The following is a 14,537-nucleotide window of genomic DNA, read 5'->3' as shown; positions in this document are numbered from 1 at the left end:
TGAGCCAGGAGCACTTGAATCCAAATCCAGCCTCAGACACCCAACAATCACCCTGCTATTCTGCCCCAGGCAGGCCACCCAGACCCATTTGCCCTGCACCCTCCCCCAAAATAATAATAAAAAAATGTGCTTCAGTCTTTGTTCCAATACCACCAACTCTGTTGTGGGTGGATCACATTCTTTATGATAAGTCCATCACAAAAGTTACTTCCATATTTTTCCACCATTGCCATTGCTGATAGCAACTCCCTCCTTTTGTACTTCTCCACTACCATGTACTATATTTTCTCTCTCCTTTCACTCTGATTCTGCTGTAGGGTAGCTGAGTGGTGCAGCAGACAGATCTCTGGTCCTGGGGCCAAGAGGCCCCAAGTCCACATACCATTCCTTAGACCCAGCATCCACCGGGCCCTATGGTCCCACAATCCCAGCCCCTTGCAAGAAGTAAAAAAGAAAACGTGTTATATCTGACCACTCTCCCCCCATGGTCCATCCTGTCCTCCTTTATTCACATCCCCACCCCTTCCCCCTGCTCCCCCCTCCTTCTTACTCCAGATGTCTATACCCCATTGAGTATATATGCTGTTTCCTCTCCTAGCCACCTCTGATGAGAGCAAAGATTCCCTCATTCCCCCTCACTTTCCCCCCTTCCATATCATTGCAATAGCTCATTGTAATAAAGAAAAATCTTACTATATGAAATATCTTGGCCTATTCTCCCTCTCCTTTTTCTTTCTCCCATTACATGTCTCTTTTTTCTATTGACTCCATTTTTACACCATATTTTATCTTCAAATTCAGCTTTCTCCTGTGCTTCATCTATAGAATTTCCTTCTACCTGCTCTATCAATTGAGAAGGTTCATATGAGTATTATCAGTGTCATTTTTCTATGTAGGAATACATGCAGTTCATCATCATTAAGTCCCTCATATTTTCCCCTTCTCCTCCACTCTCTATGCTTCACCTGAGTCCTGTATTTGAAGATCAAACCTTCTGTTCAGCTCTGGCCATTCCAGCAGGAACATTTGAAATTCCCCTGGTTCATTGAAAGTCCATCTTTTTCCCTGGAAGAGGACATTTCATTTTTGCTGGGTAGTTGATTCTCGGTTGCATTCCAAGCTCTTTTGCCTTCCAGTATATTGTATTCCAAGCCCTACGAGCTTCCAATGTAGTTGCTGGTAAGTCCTGACTGCAGCTCCACGATATTTGAACTGTGTCCTTCTGGCTGCTTGTAATATTTTCTCTTTGACTTGGGAGTTCTGGAACTTGGCTATAATATTCCTAGGGGTTGGTTTTTTGGGGTCTTTTTCTCGGGGGGATCGGTAGATTCTCTCCATTTCTATTTTCCCCTCTGCTTCTAGGATATCTGGGCAATTTTTCTGTAGTAATTCTTTGAAAATGATGTCAAGGCTCTTTCCCTGATCATGACTTTCAGGGATTCCAATAATTTTTAAATTATCTTTCCTAAGTCTGTTTTCCTTATCAGTTTTTTTCAATGAGATGTTTCACATTGTCTTCTAATTTTTCATTCTTTTGGTTTTGAAGTATTGAGTCCTGATTTCCAGTAAATTCATCAATCTCCCTGAGTTCTGTTCTTTGTCTGAAGGATTTGTTTTCTTCAGAGAGTTTTCTTATCTATTTTTCCATCTGGCCAATTTTGCTTTTTAAAGCATTCTTCTCCTCCATAACTTTTTGAACTGTTTTATCCATTTGACCTAAGCTGGTTTTTAGCATGCTATTTTCTTCAGCATTTTTCTGGATTTCCTTGTCTAAGCTGCTGACTTCCATTTTCATGTTTTTCCTGCATCTCTCTCATTTCTTTTCCCAGTTTTTCTTCTAACTCCCTCATTTGATTTTCAAAGTCTTTTTTTGAGCTCTGTCATAGCCTGATCCCAATTTCTGTTTTTCTTGGAGTCTTTAGATGCAAAATATTTCTCAATGGTGTTCCTCTTGTTTCTCTGCTTGCTCATTTTCCCAGCCTGGGCCTGGTTTTGCGGTGCTTCCTGAGCTTTTGGGACACTCCCACAAGGGTCTCAGTGTGTGAGGCTCTGTCCTCCCTCCTGGTCTGTGAATGACCATAAGTGCCCCCCACCTCTGCCACGGGGCTGAGGTGGGGGGGGGCCGCTGCTGTTCTATGGGGGGGCCTAGACTGCAATCAGGATCTGAATGTGCTCAGATCCCCAGAGTCCTGTTCCAGGGGCAGAGGACAGAGCTCAGAAGTCTCTCTCTCTTCACTCCCCTCCCTTAGCTCAATGGGCTCATGCCCTGGGGGCTCTTGCTTACAGGCTCTGCCAGCTTCTGTTTCCTGGATCTGGACTGCCTTGGCCACTGTGCTTGCTGTGTGCCCTGGGGGCTGGACTTCACGTGCTGGCTCTGGCAGAGGTCCCTGGCTGTTCCCCCACTTTGTGCCTGGTGCTCCCAGGGGTGTAGCTCAGGAAACTCCCCCGCTGCTGTGAGCCGAGGCTCCCAGCACCGTGGGGCTGCCTTGGGGAGGCTGAAGCTCTTTGGCTCTGTTGGGCCACCCCTCCAACCCCCGGAAGCAGAGCCTTTCTGTTCTTTTCCAGGTTACCTTGAGTAGGAGAACTGCCTCCCTGGGTCCCTCTTGTGGCTCGAAAATTTTGTTAAAGTCCTTAGGTTCGAAGATTTATGAGAGAGTGCCAAAGACAGGATCCGCTCTTGTCGCCATCTTGGCTCCGCCCCATGGTTATTTTATAACCACACATTTTAAATTAATCACTATGTTTCTTGAGGAAATACCCCTCAGAAGTGACAAAAAAGAGACATAAAAGCAAGTTGGTAATTCAAAGAACAATGCTCTGGACTGTCATTAGAGTTCACTGAGAATACTGCTTGGGTTTAAATGCAACCAAAGAACTAATTATGAATTCATCCACTTCTGTTCCTCATTTTTTAATAGAATAATAATATTCCGTGACATTCATATACTACAACTTGTTTGGTTAGTTCCCACTTGAAGGGCATCCACTCAGTTTCCAATTCTTTGCTATTACAAAAAGAACTATAACAGTCAGTTCTCAAAAAATACTTCCCAGTGTAGTGCCTTCTGTTAAAAAAAAAAGTCCATGACCAGTTGCTTAAATGGTAATTGCAAGCGATTCTATATGACTTTTTAATTCTTAGAGTTTATCATTTGTAACAAGAAAATTTTTTACCTCATTGGCCTTTATATTTTACTTAAGATATTTTAGAGTTTTTGTTTATTCTATTATACTCATTTCAGCAGCTAGGTGACAGGCACACTGAGTAAAATGCTGACTCTAATGCCAAGAAGACTTTATCTTCTCAAGTTCAAATTTGGCCTCAGATATTTATAAAAGTATCTGTTTAAACATGTTTCCCTCAGTTTTCCTATATGTAAATGAATTGGAGCACAATGACAAAACCATTTCAATGTCTTTGCCAAGATGAAGAATCAGACACAACTTGAATAACAATATAGTTCAAATATAGTGTTTATGTATATTAGTATCTGGTCCTTTCTTGAGTAGCAATTCGTAGAAATCTTTCCACATTTTTCTGAATCATTCATTATTTCATACATAATAATTACATTAATATCCTATATTTTTAACATAAAATTGGACAGATTTTATTGCATACATTTCCCCCAATTTAATGTTTAATTTTTTCCCAATTACATGTAAAAACAATTTTAACATTCTTTTACAAATTTTGAGTTTCAGATTCTTTCCTTCCCTCCCCTATTTTTTCCTCTCCTCATTGAGAAGGCAAGCAATTCCCCAGTCATGCAAAACACATTTCCATGTAAGTCTTTCTGTAAAACAAAACACAGACAAAAAAACCTCCAAGAAAATTTTTTTTAAAAGCATCTTTGATCTGTGCTCAGACTTTTCCACTTCTTTCTTTGGAGATAATACCTTTGATCATCAATCCTTCAGAATTGTCTTGAGTCATTTTATTGCTGAGAATAGCTAAGTTATTCATAGTAGATCATCATACAATATTGCTGTTACTGTAAATAATGTTCTCTCATTTCAATTTATATCAATTCCTCTTAATTCAAATTGCATCAAAAACATTTCCATGTTTTTCTGAGAGCATCCTGTTCATCATTTCTTAAAGCACAGTAGTAGTCCATTAAAATCTTATATAATTTGTTCAGTCATTCCACAATTTTTTTTACATTTTGTTTTTCAATTATATACAATAATAGTTTCTACCTATCATTTTTGTAAGGTTTTAAAATTTCACAATTTTTTTCTCCCTCCTCCCTTCCCTCCCCTCCCTCCCCCCACAGAAGGCAGTTTGATAATCTTTACATCGTTTCCATGTTATACATTGATCAAAATTGAATGTGTAAAACATTCAAAATGAAAACATATTCTTGAGGAAAAACTAAAATATTAGAGATAGCAAAATTATGTAGTAATCAGACAACTTTTTTTTTTTAATTGAAGGTCTTTGGTCTTTGTTCTAACTCTATAGTTCCTTTTCTGGATACAGATGGTATTCTCCATTGTAAATATCTTAAAATTGTCTCTGATTATTGTACTGATAGAATGAGCAAGTCTGTTAAGTTTGATCATCATCCCCATATTGCTGTTAGGTTGTACAGTGTTCTTCTGGTTCTGCTCATGTCAGTCAGCATCAGTTCATTCAAGTATTTTGAGGCTTCTCTGAAATTCCATCCCTCCTGGTTTCTAATAGAACAATAGTGTTCCATAATGTACACATACTATAATTTGTTCAGCTATTCCTCAGTTGATGGACATTTCAATTTCCAGTTTTTGGCTACCATTAGTAGAATTGTTATAAATATTTTTGTACTCATAGGTCCTTTTCCTTTTTTTGTTTTTATCTCTTTGGGATACAGACTTAGAAGTACTTTACTTAGCCAAAGGATATTCATGGTGTTATAATAGTCTTTTGGACATATTTCCAAATTACTCTCCAGAATGGTTGAATCTGTATACAACTTACATCAATAGTACATTAGTGGGGCAGCTGGGTGGCGCAGTGGATGGAGCACCAGCCCTGGAGTCAGGAGGACCTGAGTTCAAATTTGGCCTCAGACACTTAATAATTACCTAGCTGTGTGGCCTTGGGCAAGTCACTTAATCCCTTTGCCTTGCAAAAACAAAAGCAAAAAATAATACATTAGTACTATTTAATTTTCCCATATCTCCTTCAATATTATTTTGCTTTTCTGTCTTATTAGAGAATCTAATGTGAGGCAGTAGTAGCTCAAACTTTGTTTTAGTTTGCATTCTTCTAATCAATTGTGATTCAGATAATTTTTATATGATTATAGATAGCTTTGATTACTTTGTTCATATTCTTTGACCATTTATCAATTGAGGAATGACTCCTGTTTCTATAAATTTGACTCAGTTTTCTGAAAAATGAAGTCTTTATCAGAGAAATGTACCATAAACATTTTTTCACCGTAATGTTTACCAACTATGTTTCTTCCATCCTGTTTTCTCATTTATCCTACTTTCTCTCCTTTTCCCCTGTCCCTTCTCAAAAGTATTTTTCTTTTGACTTTTATCTTCCTCAAACTGCACTCCCTTCTATCAGCTTCCCCATCTCCTTCTCTGATCCTTTTCCCTTATTTCAGATAGATTTCTACATCCAACTGTGAGTGTATATTATTTCCCTCTTTGAGTCAATTCTAATGAGAGTAAGATTCCTGTGATTCCCTCCCTGCTTCCCTTGTTTTCCCCTTCACTGTAAAAATCTCTTTCACAGGTCTCTTCAATGTCAGATAATTTGTCCCATTCTACCTCTTCCATTTTCCTTCTCACAGGGTTTGCTTTCTTATCCCTTAATTTTATTTTATTTTAATTTTTTAGGTTTTTGCAAGGCAAATGGGATTAAGTGGCTTGCCCAAGGCCACACAGCTAGGTCATTATTAAGTGTCTGAGACCGGATTTGAACCCAGGCACTTCTGACTCCAAGGCGGTGCTTTATCCACTACGACACCTAGCTGCCCCTAATTTTATTTTTTAAGATAACATTATATTCAACTGTCTATGCATACACTATAATTTTTTAGCTGTTCCTCAATCACTGGTCATATACTATACATTATTTTCTCTTTTGGGGCTATTAAAAATAGTGCTGTTAAAAATATTTTGTTCTACTTTGGATTTGTTTGACATTGACTTCCCTGTGATATAAATCCAATAATGTAAATACTGACTTGATTTAGGAATTCCATTTGTCTAATTCCATATTGTTCTCCATTATGGCTGAACTGGTCCAGATCTCTGTTGTAAATTAGTGTTCTTTAAAATAAAGAATGAGAAAGTATTTTTTTAAGCACTTAGTAGGTAATTGGCTCTGTGCTAAACATTGGAAGTAGATAAAAACAAATAAGACAATCTCTGCTTTCAAGTAGCTTCCATTCTTTTGCTTTCTTTTTTGTTTGTTTTTGCAAGGCAAATGGGGTTAAGTGACTTGCCCAAGGTCACACAGGCAATTATTAAGTGTAAGGTTTTTTTTGCTAGGTAGTGGGGTTAAGTGGCTTGCCCAAGGCCACACAACTAGGTAATTATTAAGTGTCTGAGACCGGATTTGAACCCAGGTACTCCTGACTCCAGAGCTGATGCTTTATCCACTGTGCCAACTAGCCGCCCCCAAGTAGCTTACATTCTGATAGGAAAAGACAAAACATAAAGTTGTAATCAATGGGTACACAATTCTGGTTTTCCTGATTTCACTTACTATTACTTTATAAGACACCTTTCTGTTCTTCTTAGTATTTGTTTCTCTCTGTCTCTTAAATTATAAATTTGAATTTGTCACTCTAACTTATGATTAGATATATTTATTGGCTTTAATACTTTATCACATAATTTTTTAATTTGACTGAATAATATCACTTATTAATCAAGCTTTGATCTGCGTGATTATATGTATTCATTTTATTTCAGAGGGTGACTAGAAATTGGATGTGCAGGATAACATGTCCAATGTTTCTGAAGACAGAAGAAATAGACAACAGGATATTAAGAAAGGACTGCAATTTATACAGTAAGATCTTGAGCTTTTACACTTTTTTCAAAGGCAATATTTGATACATATTTTATAATTACAGTGCTTCTATTAATATGTATTTTTATTTCCTCAAAAGAAATGAATGTAAAATCTGGGTCTCTTGTGACATCATATTAATTTACATTTTTTTGGATTTCCTTGCCTAAGCTGCTGAGTTCATTTTCATGTTTTTCCTGCATCTTTCTCATTTCTTTTCCCAGTTTTTCTTCTAACTCCCTCATTTGATTTTCAACGTCTTTTTTTGAGCTCTGTCATAGCCTGATCCCAATTTCTGTTTTTCTTGGAGTCTTTAGATGCAGGAGTTTGTGCTTCCTCATCTTCAGACTGAGTGTTTTGATCCTTCTTGGGCTCACAGGCAAAATATTTCTCAATGGTGTTCCTATTTTTTCTCTGCTTGCTCATTTCCCCAGCCTTAGCCTGTTTTTGGGGTGCTTCCTGAGCTTTTGGGACACTTCTGCAGGGTCTCAGTGTTTGAGGCTCTGTCTTCCCTCCTGGTTTGTGAATGACCATATGTGCCCCCCTCTGCCACGGGGCTGAGGTGGGGGGCCCTGCTGTTCTATGGCGGGGCCTAGACTGCTATCAGGATCTGAATGTGGTCAGAACCCCAGATTCCTGTTCTGGGGTAGAGCTTGGCAGTCTTTCTCCACTTCCCTCCGTAGGTTCAATGGGCTCATGCCCTGGGGGCTCCTCCTTACCAGCTCTGCCTGCTTCTGTTTCCTGGATCTGGACTGCCTTGGCCATGCTGCTCACTGTATGCCATGGGGGCTGGGCTTCATATGCTGGTTCTGGCAGAGGTTCCCCCCCCCCCCCGTGTTCCCCCAATTTGTGCCTGGTGCTCCCCAAGGGCGTAGGTCAGGGAACTCCCCTGCTGTTGTGAGCCATGGCTCCCAGCGCCCTGGGACTGCCTCCAGGAGGCTGAAATTCTTTCACTCTGGTGGGCCACCTCTCTAACCCCATGGAGCCTTTCTGCTCTTTTCCACGTTACCTTGAGTAGGAGAACTGCCTCACTGGGTACCTCTGTGGGGTCTTTTTCACGAAAATTTAATTAGAGTCCTTAGTTTTGAAGTTTTATGAGAGAGCGCCTAAGACAAGATCCTCTCTTGTTGCCATCTTGGCTCTGTCTCCTAAACTACTTTTCAATATATTATTTTCTTCAGCTTATATTTGGATCTCCTTGATTAAGCTTATGATGTGTTTTCATGATTTTCCTGCTTCTCTATCATTTCTCTTCCCAATTTTTCCCTTTACCACTCTTACTTGATTTTCAAAATCTTTTTTAAGCTCTGAAATAGCCTATACCCAACTTCTAAATTTCTTGGAGGATTTAGATCCAGAAGCTGGAACTTTCTCATTTTCTGATTCTGTGTTTTTATCCTTTGTGCGTCCAAAGTAATTGTCTATGGTGAGCTTCCCTTTTTTTTTTTTTTCTGTTTGCTCATTTCCCCAGCTTGTGCCTAGTTTGGGGTGTTTCCTGAGCTTTTGAGTATTATTGGGACACCTCTGTAAGGACCTCAGTTCAAGGTCTTATGTGAGTCTCTGACTGCTCTCTTGACTGTACCCTGGTCTATGGATGGCAATAGGGGGAATAGGGGGCTGCCAGACTGTAGTCAATGTCTGAATATGACCAAAGAACAAGAGTCCTGTTCCAGGGCCTGAGAAGAGACCTTGACAGTCTCCCCTGACCCCTTTACCTTCCATGGGCTGAGCACTCTGGGGAGCAGCTTCCAGGTAGCCCTGTGCACTTGCTTTTGTTACCTGGGATCTGGGCTGTGCTGAGGGCCACAGCTATGTTGATGGCTGAGGCTGTGCTGAAGGCCACGCTGGCTTCCCACTGACTCTGGCATAGGTTTCCCTGCTGATCTTTCAAGTTGTACTTGGTGTTTCCTGGGTTGCCAGGTCAGGAAACTGCTTTTTCTGCTGGGAGCCAGTCCTCTGTGACCCCAGGCATCTAAGCACCTAGAGGACTGTTCCCAGAAGACTGGAGCTCCTTTGCTCTGGCATGATAATCCTGGCTGTACTGCTGCCCCCTCCACCCCCATGGAACAGAGCTTTCCCACAATTTTCCAGGTTATCTTGGACTGGACTTTTCTGTGGGTTCTGTCTCTAAAACAATTAGAGCTATAATTTTAAGGATTTTGGAATATTTTTGAGAGAGCTTCTGGGAAAGGCTGTTCTCATGGCCCCATCTTGGTTCTGCCCCATGATATCATATTAAAAATGTTCAGTGACTGACATGTCTTATAATTTTCTTTTCCCTTTCACTTCTCACTATCATAGGAAATCATAGGACTTAGTACCTTAAAGGTCATCATTTAACCCCATCATTTTACAAATGAGAAAATTGAAGGTCAGAGAGCATTAAATAACTTCCCTATGATTACACAGGTAATAAGTTGCAGAAGCATTATTTGAATTGTTGCTCTCACTTTTTTTATTTTTTATTTTTTTTAGGTTTTTGCAAGGCAGTGGGGTTTAAGTGGCTTGCCCAAGGCCACACAGCTAGGTAATTATTAAGTGTCTGACCCCCTCATTTGAACTCAGTTACTCCTGACTCCAGAGCCAGTGCTCTATCCACTGCCATCTAGCTGCCCCTTGCTCTCACTTTTAACACATTTTCTGTACATTTTGTCATTACCATTCATTCCTTCTGTAACCATATTTATGAACCTCCTAAATGGTTTGATTTTATGGTCCCTTGATCTCAGTTCTAGATATAATTTTCTTTATTTTGCTCTTTAGTGCAGAACTTCTAGGATAGCTTTATTTTAGATCTTTTTTGTTATCCCTTGGTTTTCCCATTCCTTCGAAGAGTTTAAATGCTGAAATTTCCTACTCTTGTCATAGTCTTCTATCTTTTTTTGTTTTCACTGCTACTGAACTTATCATCATCTTTTTCATGATCATTAAATACTTAACTTTTTTCTCTTCTCTTACCCCTATGGGTTCACTAACTACTTTAGTAAATGAAGCTGATCTACTGCAGAGCTCTCACTCAAATGGCAAATCAAAATATATTGCATATTGCTTCAATAAAAACTTTTTTTCAATAAAAACTTAAAAATAAGGCTGGACAGCTTTACTTTGTCCTCCATCACCCCTATTCCAGCTTTACTTGTTTTCTTAAGTTGATTCAGTTGTCATGCTTTTTGAAAAGATAAAAATTGATTTTATTTATGAATTTTTTACTGCTTTATTGTATCCTTATTGCTAATCCCCATGTGTGGGGGTAGCCTTTACTATTAATTTTGTCCTCTGCTGCTACTGCACCATTTAACAGTTCTCGAGAAAGTTATAAAACAACACTTTCTGGTCTTATTATAGATTAGCATTTTATGACTTCAATGGATCCCTCATCAGATGTCAAAGTGGTGGTTGTTTTGTTTTGTTTTGTTTTGTTTTGTTTTGTTTTAGTCTTTGCAAAGCAATGGGGTTAAGTGGCTTGCCCAAGGCCACATAGCTAAGGTAATTATTAAGTGTCTGAGACCCGATTTGAACTCAGGTACTCCTGACTCCAGGGCTGGTGGTCTATCCATTGTGCCACCTAGCTGCCCCCTAGAGCGGTCTTTTTAACTCTATTTGTTTTAACAGTTATTCCAAACTATTTGATGTCTTCTCAAACCCTTAACTCCAGCCCTGGTAATCTTCTTGCCTCTCTGACCTCTTCCCTCTTTTGTTAATTTACTTTTTTCTTCCCACCCCCTCAATGAAAGTCTTCTCCAAAACTCTGCCCGAGAGTTTTCATCTTTTTGTCCTTCCTCTTTTGGTAGTTTCAACTCTTTTCAAAGCATCAATGATTCTTACATGCAGATGACTCAGTTTTGTATATAGTTCTACTTCTGACCCTTTTCCTGATCTCCAGATGTATATTTCAAACTGTTCATGGTCCTCTCTAAATTGAACGCATCTTTTTCTCATAGTCTCTCTCATCCTTTCTTCACTATTTCTGCTAATGGCTCTACCTTCTCCCACGTACTCTACTTCAGAACTTTGAAGTTATCTTTGATTCCTCCCTTACTGTTAATCTTCATATCTAACCATCTGCCAAGGCCTGTTAAGTCTTTCATGCTATCATTTGCATCCATCCTCATCTGGTTTAATTCTTGCTATTAGCATCTCAATTTAGGTGTTTATTTTTTTAGTCTTTTAACTGATTTGCTTGCTCTAGTCTCCCGTTTTCAGTCCTTTTTAAATTTTACTCCCAGAGTAGCTTTCCAAATAGCCTACTCTGATTATGTTGTTGTCTGTATGAAATAATTCAGTGGCTCACAACAATCTTGGAAGCTAAATGCAATTATTAGCCTCATTTTACAATTGAGGATGCTGAGGCAAACAGAGGATAAGTATCTTTTAAGTATCTGATGCTGAATTGATCAAGTGTCTAGAATTCAATCAAGTCTTCCTGACTCTAGACTCATTACTCTATCCATTGAAACATCTAGTGTTTTCACTAATAAATACTTTTCCAATAAGTTCTAATTATTTAGACTGGAATTAGAGATTCTTCATGTTTTTATTCTTCCCTATATTTCCAGATTTACTTCACATATTCTATTCTCTAAGTAAAATGAACTGTGCAGCAATTTCCCAAACTTGTATTCTACTCTATTTGTTTGCTTATATTGCGTGATTCCTATTATTCTATCTTATGTTATATTTTATTTATGCATATGAAACCTTCCTATCTAGGTAGTAATTACATTATTGTTCTTTCCATTATTTCTGTAATTTAATAACAGCTTTAAGTTGAAATGGATTCTTTCTTCCCCTTTAATGTTTAGAGTATGTTCTAGTAATTCGTGAAAACAGTTTTACTGAACAAACTTTAATGAAAAAAGTATATTTGAAGTTATTTTCTTTTCACTTACTAGAGCATGAGTTTTATATTCACATGATAATACTCATCAGAATATTGGCAATTGAACTGTTCTTTGAAAACAATCAGATGAATAGACCTTTTTTTAGTATAATGCATTAAAGAATGATGGGGGAAAACAAATCATGAACTCTTGCTTGTATCTTCTAAAGTTAAAATTTCAGATTTAGTAATTAATTTAAAACCCATTACTGCCAAACATTTATGTATCAGATAAAATGAATTTATGATTTTAATTTCTTTAAATTTTCTTTACATTTTAAAAATTAGCCTTTTAAAAATATGTAAATATTTGTTTTCCAATTATATACAATAATAGTTTCTACCAAGCTTTTTTATGCAAGGTTTTGAATTTTACAAGTTTTCCTCCTCTCTTCCCTGCCCTCTCTCCCCCTCCCCCACAGAAGGCAATATGTTATAGTCTTTATATTTGTTTCCATGATATGCATAGATCAGAATTGAATGTATTTAGAGAAAAAAAAATATCAGAAATAGCAAAATTATATAATACATAAGACAATTTTTAAAAAATTGAAGATAACAATCTTTGATCTTCATTTAAACTCCATTGTTTCCTTCTCTGGATACAGATGGTATTCTCTATCATGGATCCCCTAAAATTGCCTCTGACCATTGCACTGATAGAATGAGCATGTCCATCAAGGTTGATCATCACCCCATGTTGTTAAGGTGTATGATGTTGTTAAAGTGTATGATGTTCTTCTAGTTCTGCTCATCTCACTCAGATCAATTCATGCAAGTTAAAAACTAGCCTTTCTTTTTAATAGTTGCTCCCAAGTTTAAAAAAAAGTTGCTCCCACTGTAATTTGAGGGATGCAAATTCTACATTCTTTGAGATTTTGGCTTTAGGTGTAAATTTTGAATGGTGATTACAAAAAAGAATTTAGTGTAATTGTCTTCTTAACATAGAAATGAGCTTAATAACTTTAATATGAAACTGATGGTTAACTAAATAAATGCTGGATCAGACTGATAATGAAACCTGTGGGGAAATTAATTTTGTTTCTCTGTTAGGTCACCTTTACCATACCGAGGAACACAGGAACAGTATGAGGTAATGGATGCTTTAAAGCTTTGAAGTTTCATTGCTTTATATTTCAGTGTTGATGCATGAGGATAATTTTTTTATATAAAATGCTTTTTTATTTCTATATTTCCTCCTTTCTAATGTATTATTTTGTTTTATGAAACCTTTGAAAATTAATTAAAGGCTATCACATCTAGCAATTAAATTGCTCACTAAAGACAAATGTGACAGCATTTAAAAAAATTTTTTTAGAAGTGGGATAGTATATTTTTTTCTTATTCAAATAGAAACTGGGAGATAAGTTGAGAAAGATGAAAATAGGGAATAAGTGGGGAGAAGTAAGAGGCTATCAAGTAAGGGGACTTCATAGTTAGAAAAAAAGAAAAAATAATGATATAAGGGAGCCCACTCCCCATATGTACTGTTCAGAAGTCTTTCTGGTCCAAATACAGATTTTTCAGTTTTTGAGTTTTTTGATTCCTTTAAATGCCTTGTATTTTTGAACTATAGAAACTGTTCATAAAAATGTTTTAGAACATTTAGATTAATAAACTCTTAGGGTTCATTGCTATAATAATGATTATTCATTTCATAAGCCAGATCTCCTTGTTCATGCTGCTATCAATAATTCACTCAGACAATCTTGATCTTTTTGGTTGTTAATAAGGTTCCAGTAGTAAGTTTTGTATAAATGACCAATTTTGTCAAGTTTTGCTCCCTAAAATATATATCATTAATTAATATTGCCATTTAAAATTTTCTTCTTTTTTAGGTGTTTTTGTGGACACTTATAAGAAATCTCTTTAATGAAGGAAATGATATATATCAAGAATGTGACTGGAATGGCTCATTAAGTCAGTATACAGAAGCTTTAAATATAGCTGATTATGCACGATCTGAAGAAATTGCAATTTCTAATGAAATATTAGAAAAGCTGCATATAAATCGTATTGCATGCTATTCAAATATGGTAAGTTGAATTTTTCAAGGTGAGAAAAAATAGCCCTGTGAAAAACAGATACAGTATAATATATAATTTCAGAAGTAATCTAGGAACTATCAAAATTAAACCTATTTCTCCCATTTTCCTTCTAAAGGGAAATATACTAATTATTATAGATAAACAAACTTTAAAAAATATTTTGACTATAACATTGAAAGATTTTTATTCTATTATTTTACTCTGTAAATGGCCTATATGTAAAAATTCTGAGGATGTATTTAAACAGAAATAAATATTATTCCAACATGTTCCTAGTTCAGCACTGATTGTTTTATTTTGTACCTGATTGAGATTTCATTTAACTTAACAATCTGTTTGCTCAACACTCCTCACCAGGAGCTCTTAGCACTTCAACAAAAGTATCAAGGGGGAAAACCCAACAAAGAGCAATTAATCTCATAAATTAAACTGTCTTTGTACAAAGAACAAATAATCTCATAAAATGTCACCATTTTGATATATAGCATCTTTTGTGTATTTTAAATTAATTAAATATTAAATTAACTAAATTCCTTGTTTGCTCATTCTTTTATGCATTGTACAAAGTGGTAGACTTGAAATGAGGAAT

General features: G+C 36.9%; 1 protein-coding gene across 1 annotated transcript in view; it reads left to right on the top strand.

Annotated features, from left to right (window-relative positions):
* ZC3H7A (zinc finger CCCH-type containing 7A) overlaps positions 1-14,537 on the top strand; it is an 80,153-nt gene that overhangs the window by 23,081 nt on the left and 42,535 nt on the right. Inside the window, exons 2-4 of the mRNA XM_074196414.1 lie at positions 6,922-7,021; positions 12,954-12,993; positions 13,739-13,936. Coding sequence (XP_074052515.1) covers positions 6,954-7,021; positions 12,954-12,993; positions 13,739-13,936 — 306 coding nt within the window. The 5' untranslated portion in view covers positions 6,922-6,953. The remainder of the gene's footprint in view (positions 1-6,921; positions 7,022-12,953; positions 12,994-13,738; positions 13,937-14,537) is intronic.

The sequence above is a fragment of the Macrotis lagotis genome, chromosome 8 (genome assembly GCF_037893015.1).
Source record: "Macrotis lagotis isolate mMagLag1 chromosome 8, bilby.v1.9.chrom.fasta, whole genome shotgun sequence".
NCBI lineage: Eukaryota > Metazoa > Chordata > Mammalia > Peramelemorphia > Peramelidae > Macrotis > Macrotis lagotis.
The sequence above is the reverse complement of the archived record's forward strand: the minus strand, read 5'-3'. Positions and strand labels throughout refer to the sequence as shown.